The 14,429-nt window shown below is 42.8% G+C and overlaps 1 protein-coding gene across 33 annotated transcripts in view; it reads right to left on the bottom strand.

Moving 5' to 3' along the window:
• The window catches only part of MYO9A (myosin IXA), a 471,574-nt gene that overhangs the window by 16,522 nt on the left and 440,623 nt on the right, over nucleotides 1-14,429 (bottom strand). For 32 of the 33 annotated variants that reach the window (XM_038418673.2, XM_043494428.1, XM_038418680.2 and 29 more), the window contains 8 exons: nucleotides 13,371-13,559; nucleotides 11,993-12,040; nucleotides 10,300-10,411; nucleotides 8,365-8,426; nucleotides 5,210-5,402; nucleotides 3,610-3,738; nucleotides 2,477-2,582; nucleotides 1,260-1,391 (listed from right to left, as the gene is read on the bottom strand). In XM_038418673.2, coding sequence (XP_038274601.1) covers nucleotides 1,260-1,391; nucleotides 2,477-2,582; nucleotides 3,610-3,738; nucleotides 5,210-5,402; nucleotides 8,365-8,426; nucleotides 10,300-10,411; nucleotides 11,993-12,040; nucleotides 13,371-13,559 — 971 coding nt within the window. Of the gene's footprint in view, nucleotides 1-1,259; nucleotides 1,392-2,476; nucleotides 2,583-3,609; nucleotides 3,739-5,209; nucleotides 7,520-8,364; nucleotides 8,427-10,299; nucleotides 10,412-11,992; nucleotides 12,041-13,370; nucleotides 13,560-14,429 lie in introns of those variants that run through there. The other variant, XM_043494434.1, reaches the window with a different exon arrangement.

Here is a 14,429-nt window from a genome sequence, read left to right as displayed (position 1 = left end):
CCTGGAGGTTTTTTTGCCTTCCTCGGTAGCATGGGGCATGGTTGACTGGAGGGAGGCTTCTCTGCTCCTTGAAGTTTTGAACCATGATTTGAGGACTTCAATAGCTCAGACATGGGTGAGGTTTTTCATAGGAGTGGGTGGGTGACATTCTGTGGCCTGCGCTGTGCAGGCGGTCGGACTAGATGATCAGAGTGGTCCCTTCTGACCTTAGTATCTATGAATCTATGAATCTTTAGAAGAGTGATTCAAAGTAACGTTCACATCTGTTGGCAGAAGAGTTGCTTCTAGGAGAAAGTCATAGATTTGAAGGCCAGGAGGGACCATTATGTTCATGTAGTCTGGTCTTCTGTATAACAATGCCCATACAATTTCATCAAATGATTCCTGCATCAACTATCCATCCTAGGTACTTATCTAACCCACAGTGCCCTAGTATCTGAGCATCTCACAATCTAACATCTTTATTCTTAAAACTCCAGTTGAAGTCAAAAACATCCCCATGGGGCTCCATTAAAAACCTTCCCCACCCATTGGATGATTCCCTATTTACAATTACTTTGGAGATATCAGTTAGCCAATTTTCAATCCTTTTAATATTTGCTGCACTGAATTTGTATGGTGTTAATTTTTTTTAATCAGGATGACGTGTAGTACTAAATCAAATGCCTGACTGGAATCTAAGTCTACGATGTCAGCGTTGTTACCAGCGTCAACCAAACCTGGCATCCAATCAAAAAACAATATCAAGTATGTTTGACAAGATCTATTTTCCATAAAAAACTCTGTTGACTGGCACTAATTACACTGCAATACTTCAATTCTTTACTGACTACATTCCACATCAGCCTTCCCATGATTTTGCCTGGGATGGATATTGAGCTAACTGGCCTATAGTTACCCAGGTCATCCTGTTAATCCTTTTTAGACACTGGCACATTAGTTTTTTTGTACAGTCCTCTGGATTTGTTACTCCAGGATTTGTTAAATATCAACATCAATGGCTCAGAGAGCTCACTGGCCTATTCTTTAAAAACTCCTGGGTGCCAGTCCTGCAGATTTTAAAAGGTTTAACTTTAGCAGCTGCTAGTTACTGATGAAACAGACAGTATTTCATTAAGGCAATTCATTTGCAAACCAGTGATGTGTTTGTAGCTGTCATTCTAGAGCACATTTAAGTGCCTTACTCAGGGATCATTTGACTGTCCTGACATGACCTCATTACAGGATTTACTCTAGAAGTTATGATGCTGTATTCTTACGTGGTTGTTTTACTGATGTCCTGAACGCTCTGCAGTGGGTCTGTTGTGTCAGGACAGCGGAGAATACAGGGAGCAAATACAATGGCCAGGGCATTAGCTGACATTCGATTGGTCTCTTCCTGCAGGGCAATCCTAAACAATAAACAACAAAGCAGCAAGGGTTAAAGGTAACTGCAATTCACCTAGCTCTGGCAGGAAATACCAATGTAGAGAAACAGAAAAGAGGACAAAATACAAATTCAGAGTAGAGCAGGGAGAGGAGTGCAGTATATACACATGAGATCTGGAGGCCATTGCTAGGAGAAGCTTTTCCACAATATTATATATCTTTGAAGTGAAAAGCATCAATTTGTTGTATCTAGTAAGGAACTAGACCAACAGGTAGCTCTAAAAGGATGTAAATATTATACCAGACAAGGGCAAAAAGGTAAAACAATGGACACTGAATGAACCATGCAACATGCCATCATGCTCTCCAGGAAATCTTTTGTTTTGATTTACTTAACCTATTTTCCAAAAAGGAATAGATACAGTGCATATTTATTACAATAGCAAGCTGCTCACTTAGCCATCATTAAGCAATCCCTTAGGAACAGCACAGATATGTCTAAATATATGTAGATGGCAGGAATCTTCGCAGATTGTAACACAGTGACTATAGCCTGAACTAGATATTGTCTAAGCTCATGCAAAAGCATCACACAATCCCTAGAGCCTCAGTGTTCAAGCTAAAGGGTGCAACATATGGCAGATCTTACTGCATGCCTCAGTGGAGTAAGGGCTATGGCATGGAACCATGTGGTTGTAACCAGCTGAGACCTACAGAGGTTGCCTTCCCAGTAAGTCTGCAACACTTGTTGCTATTTTGAAAGGGAACTTGTAAATAAAAAGAAGAACATTATTGTCATTAAGCTGTCAATGAGAGCATTGTTTGAAGAAAGAACTCTTGGGTCCAGAATGTTAAAGCCATTTCAGAATTTAAAGCACTCCCTTGTGAAATTTCACTCCCCTTTTTTCTACAAAAGTACTTGGATCACATAGACCCATGTTCAGGTACTCTTACTCAGGTAGAACAGTAACTTGCCCCAGTGGAACTACTCATGGGAGTAAGGCAGTACTCATGGGGAGTAAGTGTATCAGAATCAGGCCTCTAGTGAGGAAGGAGAAGAGGAAGACTGGCTGCAGTATGGTGATCCCATGCTGAGGTCTTCCATTACCTGACAAGGTGAAAGATGAGGCGTTCCAGGGTACTGAGGTGGGTGCGAGAAAGCTGATCAATGACAGAGTACACGCCTCGGATGGTCTCCTTCCTCTCCTGCAGGCCTGGAGAGAGCACACACAATTACACACACTACAGGTAACTTCCTCTTTTAGTGTCTTCTGCCATCTTCACTTGTGAAGGCAGCGTGAATGGCCCAGTACAGGGGAGCTGTGCAGGAAGCCAGTGCACAGAGACATGGATGACAGCTCCCTCCTTTCCCTGCCTAAACAAGCAGGCCCCCTTGCACAGGTAGAAATAGCAATGTAGATGGCAAGGCACTGCTTAGGTGAGTAAAGACATGCCTGAAGGCTGTGGAGATGTACCCTACAGGCACTGCTTAATTTGTAATGCAAGAGGTGCTGGGGCTCAAGCATTTTTTTTTTTTTAAACTTTCACATGGCAAGCCCAGAGGTGCCAGGACTGTGAACTGCAAAGGCTTTGACTATTATAACAGTGTAAGGGATTAGTTGGTGTCACAGTGCTGTCTGTGGCTAAATGGCAAAGTGAAAAGCAAGCTTTGTCCACACTGCAGTGCATACCTACAAGTCAGTGAAAGGGTCTGGCGGGGGAGGCAGCAAAGAAAGGCTTCAGCAGCAGAGATGGAGCAGATGTGCTGGAGCTCAGCCCTGGCAAGCCTTGGTACAAATTAAGCTCTGTCTACATGGCTCTATAAATGCTGAAGAAGTCGTTCCTCCCGGCTACACTGCTATTTTTAGCAGTGTCATCACCCCCTGATGAAGTCTTTCCCTGCTGCAGGGAAAGACCCCGGCAGTGGGAAAAGGCTCTAAGAGGGAGGCAGGTGGGAAAGGCTCCAGCACTGTGTTGCCAGAAACAACATAAAAGATGACATATCACCAAAATGACTTTTTGGACTCAAACACTCAGTACAATTGGTGCTTGTACAATCATACAAGCACACAATCTACTTGCTTGCTGCTTGTCATGACAATGTTGATGATAAAACTAAAGTAAAAAAAGACTGCTTGCTCTGGGAAAGCAGAAACTGGGTTTGGTACCTGAAGCTAACTGTATCTTCCCCGTCTTGGGTTTTGTGTGTGATTGTATAGGATTTGTATGGACCTTCCTTACCCATAGCTCGCAGAAATTCCTCGTAGAGTTCGAAGGTCATGAGGGGATTGGGCAAATCTCTCAGCCACTGTTTGAACACACTGGCAATGACATGAATGTTGTAGTCATCTAGATTCACGTTGTCAATATCTGTTCACCAAGGCAAGTGAGTGGGGGGAGTGGAAAAGGAAAAAGAAAATGATCAGTTTTGATCCAGTAAACAAGCCAGTATTTTCATGTCAGTACTAGCATTGGCTATTACCTAACCACTGTTATTGGACCAACTTCTGTGGGCAAGAGAGGTCTGGAGGAAGAACTCCGTGTAGCTCAAAAGCTTGTCTCTCATCAACAGAAGTCAGTCCAATAAAAGCTATTACCTTACTCTCCGTCTTTCTACTATTGTGGGTGTGGTCAGATGTTTGGCTGCGTGTGTGTTCCCTCTGTGTGCTGCTCCAGCCCTGCGCAGACAGCTGGCATGCAGACCTCGAGCGAAGCACCCAATGACCACAAGATCTGTTAAGGTACGAAGGCACCCAGCCAGGTTTATTGTCGACGAAGCACGGTACTAGCATCCCGCACGAATACACGTATACCTATAATAATGGACCAGCTCAGTGAATGGCAGGACTTTCCATTCCTCCCTAGGCTAGATAAAGACATTGTCTCTGAGATACATCTTTATACACAGATACAAACAAGTTATGTATTGCTCTTCTGATAGTTGACACCCTCTGATGTCACCACCCATCACCTTGTACATTTCTATCCATCACATTGTCATCCTGACCATATATTTAGGCAGGGTCAGTGTGTTCCCGTTATCTTTGGGGAATGTGTTTGTACCATTCTTGGTATGGGGTGTCCTGGCACCACCCTTCTGGAACGTGTTTGTATGTTTTGTGCTTAGCTCTTAGGAATGTGTGTTTCTACAATATTAGCCCTGGTCTTGCCGGATTCTGTGAGCAGGGCCTGCCTCTAGCTCACAGCCTGATTTTGCTTTATATCAGCAAAGTTTTGACCGCTACTTTAGCCCAGGCCTCATACCAGGCCTCTGATACAAGGGCTTACGTCTCAGGCTCTCTTCCTACTACAGTGGGCACAGCTACAACAACGTTGCATAGTACTAACTACTGTCATATGAAAAACAGGTATTAATACTGTAACAACTACAGATCACAGTGCACAACAGCACAACCTTGACCCCTGGTTTTTAATATGGCCATGTTAAAACCCTTGTTGTGAAAGGAGCCGTTTTCCAGGGGTGAAAGTCTCTAGACCCAGCGTTTGTAAAGCACTTTGGAAGTCTAGGTGATGTTGATAAACATGAAGCCTGGCTAACGTAGATTTTTCCCGCAATTTCTTTTTATGATTTTTTTTGCACATTTGTGCACAAGAGGAGGAATAAAACAAGAAAGAATTAAACAGTTGCACAAGACGGGAGGGCTCTAACACAGCACAGATTTTTGGTGAAGGCTGGTATTAGAGAAATGTCTGTACTTCCATGGTACCAAAAGCCAGAGTCTGTAGTGGGGGAAGGGATGACATGAATTCCCTTTTCATGGAGGCTCTCAGCTGTCCCTTTAGCTCCCCCCCCCCCGAGACTCCTTCTTTTTCATCTTACCTGTGTCAAGACCCTGTCGGAGCTCCTTTATCTTATTGGTTGAGCCTGACTTCCTGTAAATGCCCTCGGTGTACAACCCATGCATTTCAATGTAGTTTATGAGCTTCTCCACCACCAGTGGCACCGCTCGCTCCTCATTGGTCAGTCGGGAGAGCTCAACCCCAAACTGCCGTGACGAAAGCTCGGGATCATACTGATGTGGAGAAAGAGATTAATGTCTCAATTCCTTTTCAAAGGTTTCAATGCAATGCTGCTCATAGCGCGGTAAACCTAGGGATGTTTTGGGACTGATCCTTGCAATGTATACAATGCAATTTGACTGCCGTTCAAGATGCAGTTCACATTTTTAAACCAAGTTAACTGAATTATTTGCAAATTAATCTAGTAAATCTAACTGAGAACAAAGGAAGAGGGAAAGGCCTGTATACTTCCCCACAAATCCAATCTTTCCCATGGGCTGTCTTGGTCATTGTAACTATCCCTGCGTTCACTCTGCTGTGTCTGCAGCACTGCACACTGCTACAAAGACCAGCAACTGTTCATAGTTAAGGCTTGCAGTGGGGCTGTGCTCAGAAAAATGGCTCTGTAAAATGGCTCATTGGTACTCTCCTTGTGTCTTCAGAGTCATTATTTGCTTCATTTACTGACATTTTTACTGTGCCTGTAGAACCAACATAGCTATGCAACAGTGAGCTATATTCTAGTCTGCTTCATGCCTCACTGAGAAAATTGCCTGGTGATGATACATGGAAGGAGAACACACTTGGGCTTGATTCTGAGATCCCTAGATGAACTTACAGTGCTGACAGTTTAAAAAAAAATGGTTTTGAGCAAGTGTGACATAGAAGCCATTGAGAGAGAAAGAGAATTAGTAAAAGACCCTGATGTTCTCTATTTTTACAGAATCAATTTCCTGACTAGAACTGCACTTTAGAGACTCAACATTCAGCAAACAATTAGATCACATTCAACCTGAACGTGAGATTCTCGTTGGATAAAGTCCAAAGACTGAGAGAAACTTTTCGCAATAATGCACTTTGGAGGCTTTGAACATATGGACTGTATGTTCAGACACAGCATGGGTAGTGATCCAACCAGAACGAGAAAGTAGGTGTGTGTGGCTTGGATTAGACCTCAGACCACTGCCACTCTTCCATGTCTGCTTCTTGTCATTCACTGTTACCATGGCAAAAATGAAAACAACAAAAGGGGATTGTCCGGGGGAGGTTTCTACACTGGATAGACCTCCATGCAAGAACACACCAGAAAGAAATGGTGACAGCAACTGGTTTTGATCTCTTGTGTAAAATTCACAAGCTATCGTACTATCATCATCTCTTAATCTTTTAGTGCCAGGACTGGGCTGTTCCTATAGCTAACATCAAGTACTATAACAAAAACTCTAACTTTTGCTGTTATTGTGTTAAAAGAAACAAAGAACTGCCAACATTAGCATAAAATGCATTAGTGCAATCTACAAGGACCATCAAAGCAAATATACTGCTAAGATAAGCTTGATGCTCTATTAGTTCCATCATAAGCCTAAATGAAGGTGCTGCATAAAGTTAAAAAACAACTAGGAAATCTGCTGTTACCTTTTGGATAAAGGGCACCTTCTCAAAATATATCAAATGCACACTTCCCTTAGAACGGCACCAACTTTCTCAGCTGATGCACTGTGAAAATTTAACCCTTAGCATCCTGAATCCATTCAGCATAAACAAATTTACAAATGCAAATGATCTAACCATTTCCAATCAGTACGTTGGACTGGTGTTTATTTTTCAAACTCCAAATTTTCCTGGGCATTAGTAAACAAGATTTTTAAAGATGAACTTGGCAAATACATTAATGTCCCTTCACTAGAGTTCAGGAAATGAATTCACATCAATCAGTTATTTTATTTTAGCAGAGTTTTCTTGGACTGAATTCTTTCATTTCCTGTTTGCTACATTTCTGGCTGTGTGCCATCAAATTATAGCCAGTGCAGTAGGCCTGGTTTGGTGAACCAACAGCATTAGGATAAACTTTTTGTTTTCCTGGGCAGAAGGGGAGGGAGGTGGCATGTAGTAAAGATATCAATTCTCCTCTATATTAGCATAAAACACAGAGTTTCAGATCTGAGATCATAAGGATACAAAATGCTTAAACATGTAAAGCAACTCTATTCTCTTGGAAACACCAGAGAGATGCATTTATCGCTGTAAGAGTATCACAGGCTGCTATTTGTATATCATCTTGAATCCAGCTCCCTCAGTTACACTGCAGAGACTCAGTACATGCACTGTCAGGGTAGGGAGTGGGGGATGGCTGAAAAATGATGTTGAAGTAAATACATTCAAATGTTCTTCCAAGCTTTAACAAAGAATATCTCTAGTTACACACAGGGAAAAGTTGAACTATGTTGCCCTCTGGGACTTGCACCTTGGAAGCTGATAAAGCTTTGCACATGCTATACTCCTCATACATTACCAAGAGCCATACCAGCTACTTACTGAGTGCAATAAACACAGGAGAAAATGAAAAGATAATAGTTTAATGGTTCATTGGCATCTCTAATAACCTGCTGAATTTATTCCCTGTTGTCTATACATCCTGACTGCCTGGTAAATAACAGCTAAGAGAACATGCAAAGTTTTATTAAGGGGTACTATGGGGACTTCACTGGGTGCTGAAGTATCTAGGATAATACAAGTTAATTGTTATAAAAATATAACAAGATGTAAAATGGAAAAGAAAAACCACCACCACAGATCAGGAAATACAAGTGATACTAGATACCCTTGGCCTCGACTAGGTACCTGGTATAACATACACCATGACATGTGCCACAAGTTACATTTACTCATTTCTCTACTCTGAAATCCCATAAATGCTGTAAAATGAGACAGGCTCCTCCTGCTGGCAAGAATATTTAAGGCCTTGGAGCAGATCAGTGGAGTGGCAGGGGATACAAAAACCATTCAGCTCTGCACCCTCCTCGAGGGGCGAGCTCACCTCTGCAGTTGGCACACATGCACAGGAATGCAACCCATTTCCAGCTAGTATAATTCCACTATTGTACCTGTAAACACCTCCTTAAAATCACTAACTAAAGCTTTGCTCACAGGAGAGAAAAGGTATTTAAATGAATGAATGGATTGACAAAGTCTTACCTTTTTGGAGCACTTGGTTGTGGTTTTAAGACAGCACTTCTTGTGACAAGCATACTTACATACTATAAAGATGAGAAAAAATTATACTTAGCACTTCTCCTGGCGTGTTTGTGTGATAATCAGACTCCAGACACCCCAATGGGACAAAAGAAGGTTTAACCCAGCAAAAAGAATCAGTTAAACCAAGTGATTGCATACTGTTATTCTACTGTAAGAGTGCATCACGTAAGGTCTTTTATGAAAGCTTGTAATGCACTGAATAGTCATTCTGAGCTATGTTTATGGTTATGAAGGAGGGGGTATACACAAAACTGTAACTGTACTTCAGCATCACCTCACAACAGGGCGGTGAAGCAATCAGGCAGAAAGGAGCTACTTCCCCAGTCCCATGAGACTGGCTTCAAGCACCTAGACATTGTCCAGTCCAGGAAAAAACAATGGGGAACCATCAAAGCAAATGGGAACAACTTGAAACTGAAAGGAAAACCCCATTCTATAGAAAGGAAGAAAGTAGGGAGTTTTCCCTAATTCAAATATCTCTAGTAACTAAAAAACCAAACTGCAAATTCTTTACAAATGGAAGGGGTTTGAATTGAAGATCATTCAGAATTTGGGGGATAGTTGTCTCAAGGCAGAAAGCTGTCCACAAACACAGGATCCCTCCTATAGCCGGGAAACTGTTTTAAAGCAATAGGTACCTCTTATTTGAAAAGGGATTTTATCTGATATGAAAATGTACAGCCTGAGGTTGTGTCTTTCCATTTATTTTCCATGTAACTTGTAACTCCATGTTTGCTTTCCCCTTACAATTTCATCTTTGAATCTGGGGGGTTTCTATTTTATATGCTTTTTGTTTATTTTTATCCCAAGCAACTCTCTGATGTGCAAACTCCGTGGAGTGTGCGTGCCAAACAGAGCTGTTAACTGAGGGGCTGATTTCACACCTTTGGGAGTGATGAACCAGAGGGGAATAGTTCAAGTATCTGGGAATTAAGACTTTGGGAAGGACATATTTTGGACTGAAGGTCTGTTTGTTGGTGTTACCCTACAAAGTGGAATTAGGCTGGCGAGAGCCAAGGTGAGACCTTATGTTTGTGGGCAGGCTACTTGTGTCAGGGAATTGAGCCATTGCTGCACAGCACAAAGGCTCCCAAAGATACAGGGCAAGTGGTAATAGAACCCCTTCCTGGAATGGGTGGACTCAAAATGTCACAGTTAGTAAAGCCACAATACAAGTTAATTAGCTAACATTTTTTGGCACAAATTAACATTTTTTGGCACAATTCCCAGGTTTGGAGGATTGGTTCAGATTCACAAGTTTAGATTCTTCTCTGAAGCCTCTCTGAACTATTAGATTTGGATCTGCTCGGCTGGGTTGGAAATATCATTTGATTTCAGTTCTCCCTGTATCCAATTTTGTACTAAAACAACACAAAAACAGTACTTCAGCCCTTCCTCTCCCATCAAAAGGCCACTCTCGATTTTCAGAGCTGTCAACTTTTTCTCATGTCCACAGAAGTCCAATTGACTCCAATTTAAGTACTCTAAACTGAATTAATTGCTGTCAGGCACATCAGGGCATCAGAAATTCTGCAGACTGAAAAGGACCACGTACCCCACGTGCCGAGACTATGTAACTGTAGCTCAGTATTTTAAAAATTAACCACTACATGAGTAGCTTCAAGAGCCAGCAGTAGATTTGCAGTTTTGTGTGAGAGGCCCAGACACAATTCCCACAGCTGGTGTCTCCCTTCTGCACTGTGTGCTGTACAGTGACCTTACTGGCCGATTTCGGGAGCACCCTAGATGGGTCCTCTGTTCTCATGGCCTCAGGATGTCATGGGAAGGAAGAGGGAAATATACTGGGGATCCTTAGGAGAACAATAGGCATCACCAGGAGATGAACACAAGACAAGCTGAACAGTCCAGGCTTACATTTACAAACAGAAGCCCTGTCCATTATCCAGATCAAGGAGGAGCAGTACTCGCAGTATGTGGGGATGCTGTACTGGGTTGCCTTAAAGATGTGACCATTATGCTCTTCCACCTAGGACAAAATACAAGATTGAAAATTCAGAGGCTCACATGACACGGAGCTGGATGCACAGCCTGCTGCAGAATGGGTGAATTAACTGTCAATACTTGGAGCCTTTGGACAGCCACATCTTTGTTTGGAATGAATACAGGACAGACCACCTTCGCCACAGAATCTCCCAAAAGAGATGTGTGTTTCTGTCTTAGCCAGTGTATTATTTGCATTTTCTTTTCTGAAGCAATTTACTTGTAGATCTTTCACAACTAGCAGCCTAGGTCTGTGCCTGCATAAAATCAAACCGATACACAAATTGGTGTATATCGAGCTGCAGAGATATAATGCACAAGGAAATATTTCCCTTGAGTTCTGGTGACATGTCAAGCTGTGAGAATGAAACTCCAATGATTTAAGTGTATTACCAGAGCACCAATATGGAAAGATCTTCTTATTCCTTGCTCTTTTTTACTTTGATGAGCCTAATCTTCAAACATTAGCAACCTGAATGGACATCAGAAAACTGTATTTGGACTCTGAAATCAGCATTCAAATTCCTAAACAACTGACTGCCAATCTGAACATCTGCAGCTGGGATACAGATATCTCATATATTTACCCTTCTGTAAATTGGGCTCTTTTAGTTACTAAACTGCAAATCTGTTCCTTGTCCAGCAGATGGCAGAGCATCTTTAAGGCAGATGACTCCATTTCTAAATGCAATTAAAACATCATATTCCTTTGACCTGATGTCACAGGAATGAAATGCAACTTTCTGAATTTTACACTATGGACATCTAGGCAAACACAAGCCCCGGCTGCATACTAAAAACTTATACATTCCATTATTTGTTATAAGGCTAAGATTTTGTCATGCATATTTTTAGTAAAAGTCAGGGACCGGTCATGGGCAATAATGAAAAATTTACAGAAGCCTGTGACCGGTCCCTGACTTTTATTAAAAATATCCATGACAAAATGGGGAGCCTGGGCAGCTGCAGGCGGGCTGGGAGCTTCAGGGACCCCCACCACTCCTGGGGGCTTGAAGTTCCAGGGTCCCCCCTGCTGTCCACAGTGATGGGGAGCAGCGGGGTTCCCCACTGTTGCCTGCAGCAGCTGGGAGTGGTGAGGGTCTCCGCTGCCATCCACAGTGGCCAGGAGCTGCAGGGGGGAGTGGGAAGGTGGGGGTTCACCTAACAGTCTGGAGCTGCTGGGGTACCCTGGGGTCCCCAGGCAGCAGGGGATCTTGCAGCTCCCAGTCGGTGCTGGCTGAAGTCACAGAGGTCTTTGGAAATTATGAATTCCATGACTAAATCGCAGCCTTTATTATAAACTATATTGTCCCTGCTACCAGCCAATGAAATTGGAAGTAGTTTGAAATAAAAAGCAAAGCCAAAAGAGAGAGAGAGAGAGAGAAAAGCAAAACTAGTTCATCTCATTAGTTTTCCTAGCACATTGTCAAATCTCTCTTCCATTGAGATTTGTTCTTAGTAAGTTACAATGCTCAAATGTAGGCACAGAGATTGCTATCAGCATGATTCCTTTCTGACCATGCAGACTTTAATTCTTTAACACTAAGGCACAGAGATTTCAACTTACCACATCTGCTTCTTTTTTTCTTCTCTTTTTTCTCTCTGTTTTTGGTACCTAAGGTGTATTTAAAAGAGATTTAAAGATAATAATTAAATCAAACAGTAATAGTTCAAGTTAAAGTCTGCTGAATTCTCTCAAATTTATCTTCCTTCCTTCTCTTCTTATTCTTCATGCTCAAATCCATATTCAGTCCCAGCCATCTTGGATAAAGCAACAGTGCAGAAAGTGAGTGGCTGCATAGCAGTATCAATCCTGACCTGCAACAACCCCTGCAATTCCAGGCTCGAGCATCCTCCTCCACAGCTCTGCCAGTTCACTTCAATCCAGAACTGCAGCAAGCCTGCACATTCCACGTCCTCGGCCACTCACACAGTTCTGCCAGTGCACTCTCTGACTTGCAGACAGGCATTATAGGAAATATTTCAAAAACATGTCAGTGACTTGGGAGCCAAAATCCCATTTTCAAAAGTCTGTTGGGTGATTTTGAAAATTCAACCCTAACTGCATATCTGCCAACTGCCCTGCTTCAGCTGAGAACCCCAGGCTTTGAAAAACTGCCCTACAGAGCTCACATCCTGTCCAAGGACTATGGCCCACAAGAAGGACTTGTGGGCCATTGTCCTGAGGACTGTGGATGAGCTGCAGCATGGGAGCCAGAGGAGAGGGTTGGCTCTCTTCTCCAGAACAACAACTGGTGACCTCCACCAGCCTGGCCTAAGAGCCATTAGTGGTTTTAATTGCAGGGTGGAAAGAGCAGGGAGTGAGGAACCTGTGTGTGTGAATGGCAGCATGGATGTGAGAGCAGGGTGTGCACTGTGGTAAGTTCCAGCTGCTCTGTAACCATCAGCTGGTTGTCATACTGATCTGCAACCTGGAGACCCTCACCTCCCCATTCCATCCCCTGCAGAGGCTCTTCAGTGGCAGCTGGAGCTGAGAGGGAGTTGGGCAGGTGGTCACTGGGGGAGGGGCAGAGAGGCAGAATGAAGGAACACATTTATTTTTAAGGCATGATTGCTCCCAGAAGTGGGAGGCACTAGAAGGCTCTTGGTGAGGTCTGGTAAACTCTATATTATGTTCCTCTGCCTTTTCTCAGCCTTAGATGATGAAAATAATCTCAAATCCACCAGAAAGTGCACATGGCCATTTACTACCCCCACACTTCCAGATGAGCAGAATAACTGTCCCATTTTTCAGAGGTTGCCAGCTGAACAACTGGAGGTGCAAAGCATTACAGTTATTTTTACTGGAGGCCTACAGCCTGCCGTATCCCCAAGGCTTCGCAGCAATGTGGCTGCCCACTTTGACAGTCTACAGCATCATCCCAGAGATGTGGCATGTGAAGCGGCACAGAACCATTTCAATAAGCAAAGAGAAGGAGGCAAACCTTTGCAGCAGTGTAATCCAGAGGTTTGTATTCGGTCATATATTCATCAAGGAATACTTTAAAGGTGTTGACCCAGACTTTGACGGGTGATTCACTCCAATCCCTCTGCTCTTGCCTCATGGTCTTCTCCAGAATTTGCTCGAACAGGGCATACAGGTCTTTATACCGGATGCTCTTCCCATCATCCATCTTATAAAGAAACAAGAGGATCAGAAAAAGGACTTTAATAGGACAGATTTCCATATCTTCAGAGAGTTGTTCCAGCCCTGACTGGCACTCTTGGGCCTTTAATGTGGGTAAGTACAAGAGTCTGATGAAAAAGCTAGTTTGTCCATTGTTATTTCACAGAACACACTGTAGAGTACAGTGGCTTGTTGGTGGATTGAACAGCAAAAGAGAGATCAACTGAGCAGGCTACCAGCTACATGAAGCGCTGAATCGCATGGAAGTGCTAGAGAATTTTTGTTAGTTTTGGGAAGTAACAAGCCTTATCTTGTAACGTACAATGTAGATCTATACAGACACTCAAAGGGCAAAGAGTTCCAAGTTTGTAGAAGTTCTATCACTGATTTTTAACATAAATGTTTCTAGCATTTTGGGTAGCTGTAACAGTTTACTACCTTCCATTTAATTGCACACATTCTAACCTACAATGTAGCTTGAGCTTCTGAACAGCATATGATTGAGGTTTGGAGCAGTACAAGACCCACTGTAGGTTAGACTTCTACCTACACTACTGTGATAGGGGTTACATGCTGCTGAAGGAAGGGTTTATCAGGGAGTCATTACACCAGATTTACAATTTTACAGAATCAAGACCATTTGAGCAGATTGTACAAGCATCTCACTTTCAAGGCACCCAGACACAGCACACAGCTTACGACGAGAGAAGCATATGTATTTCACTGAATAAACTTTTTAAATCCATAAAGTTTCTGCCCTCCTTTGAGTCTCCTCCACTATTTTATGGTGCATTTAAGATGCTGTAGTTTGGTTTTGTTGTGGGAAGCTGGGGCACCTTTCCTTCATTCTTCCTTGGTGTAAAATTTTCTATGTGCT

The sequence above is a fragment of the Dermochelys coriacea genome, chromosome 10 (genome assembly GCF_009764565.3).
Source record: "Dermochelys coriacea isolate rDerCor1 chromosome 10, rDerCor1.pri.v4, whole genome shotgun sequence".
Classification (NCBI taxonomy): Eukaryota; Metazoa; Chordata; order Testudines; family Dermochelyidae; genus Dermochelys; species Dermochelys coriacea.
The sequence above is the reverse complement of the archived record's forward strand: the minus strand, read 5'-3'. Positions and strand labels throughout refer to the sequence as shown.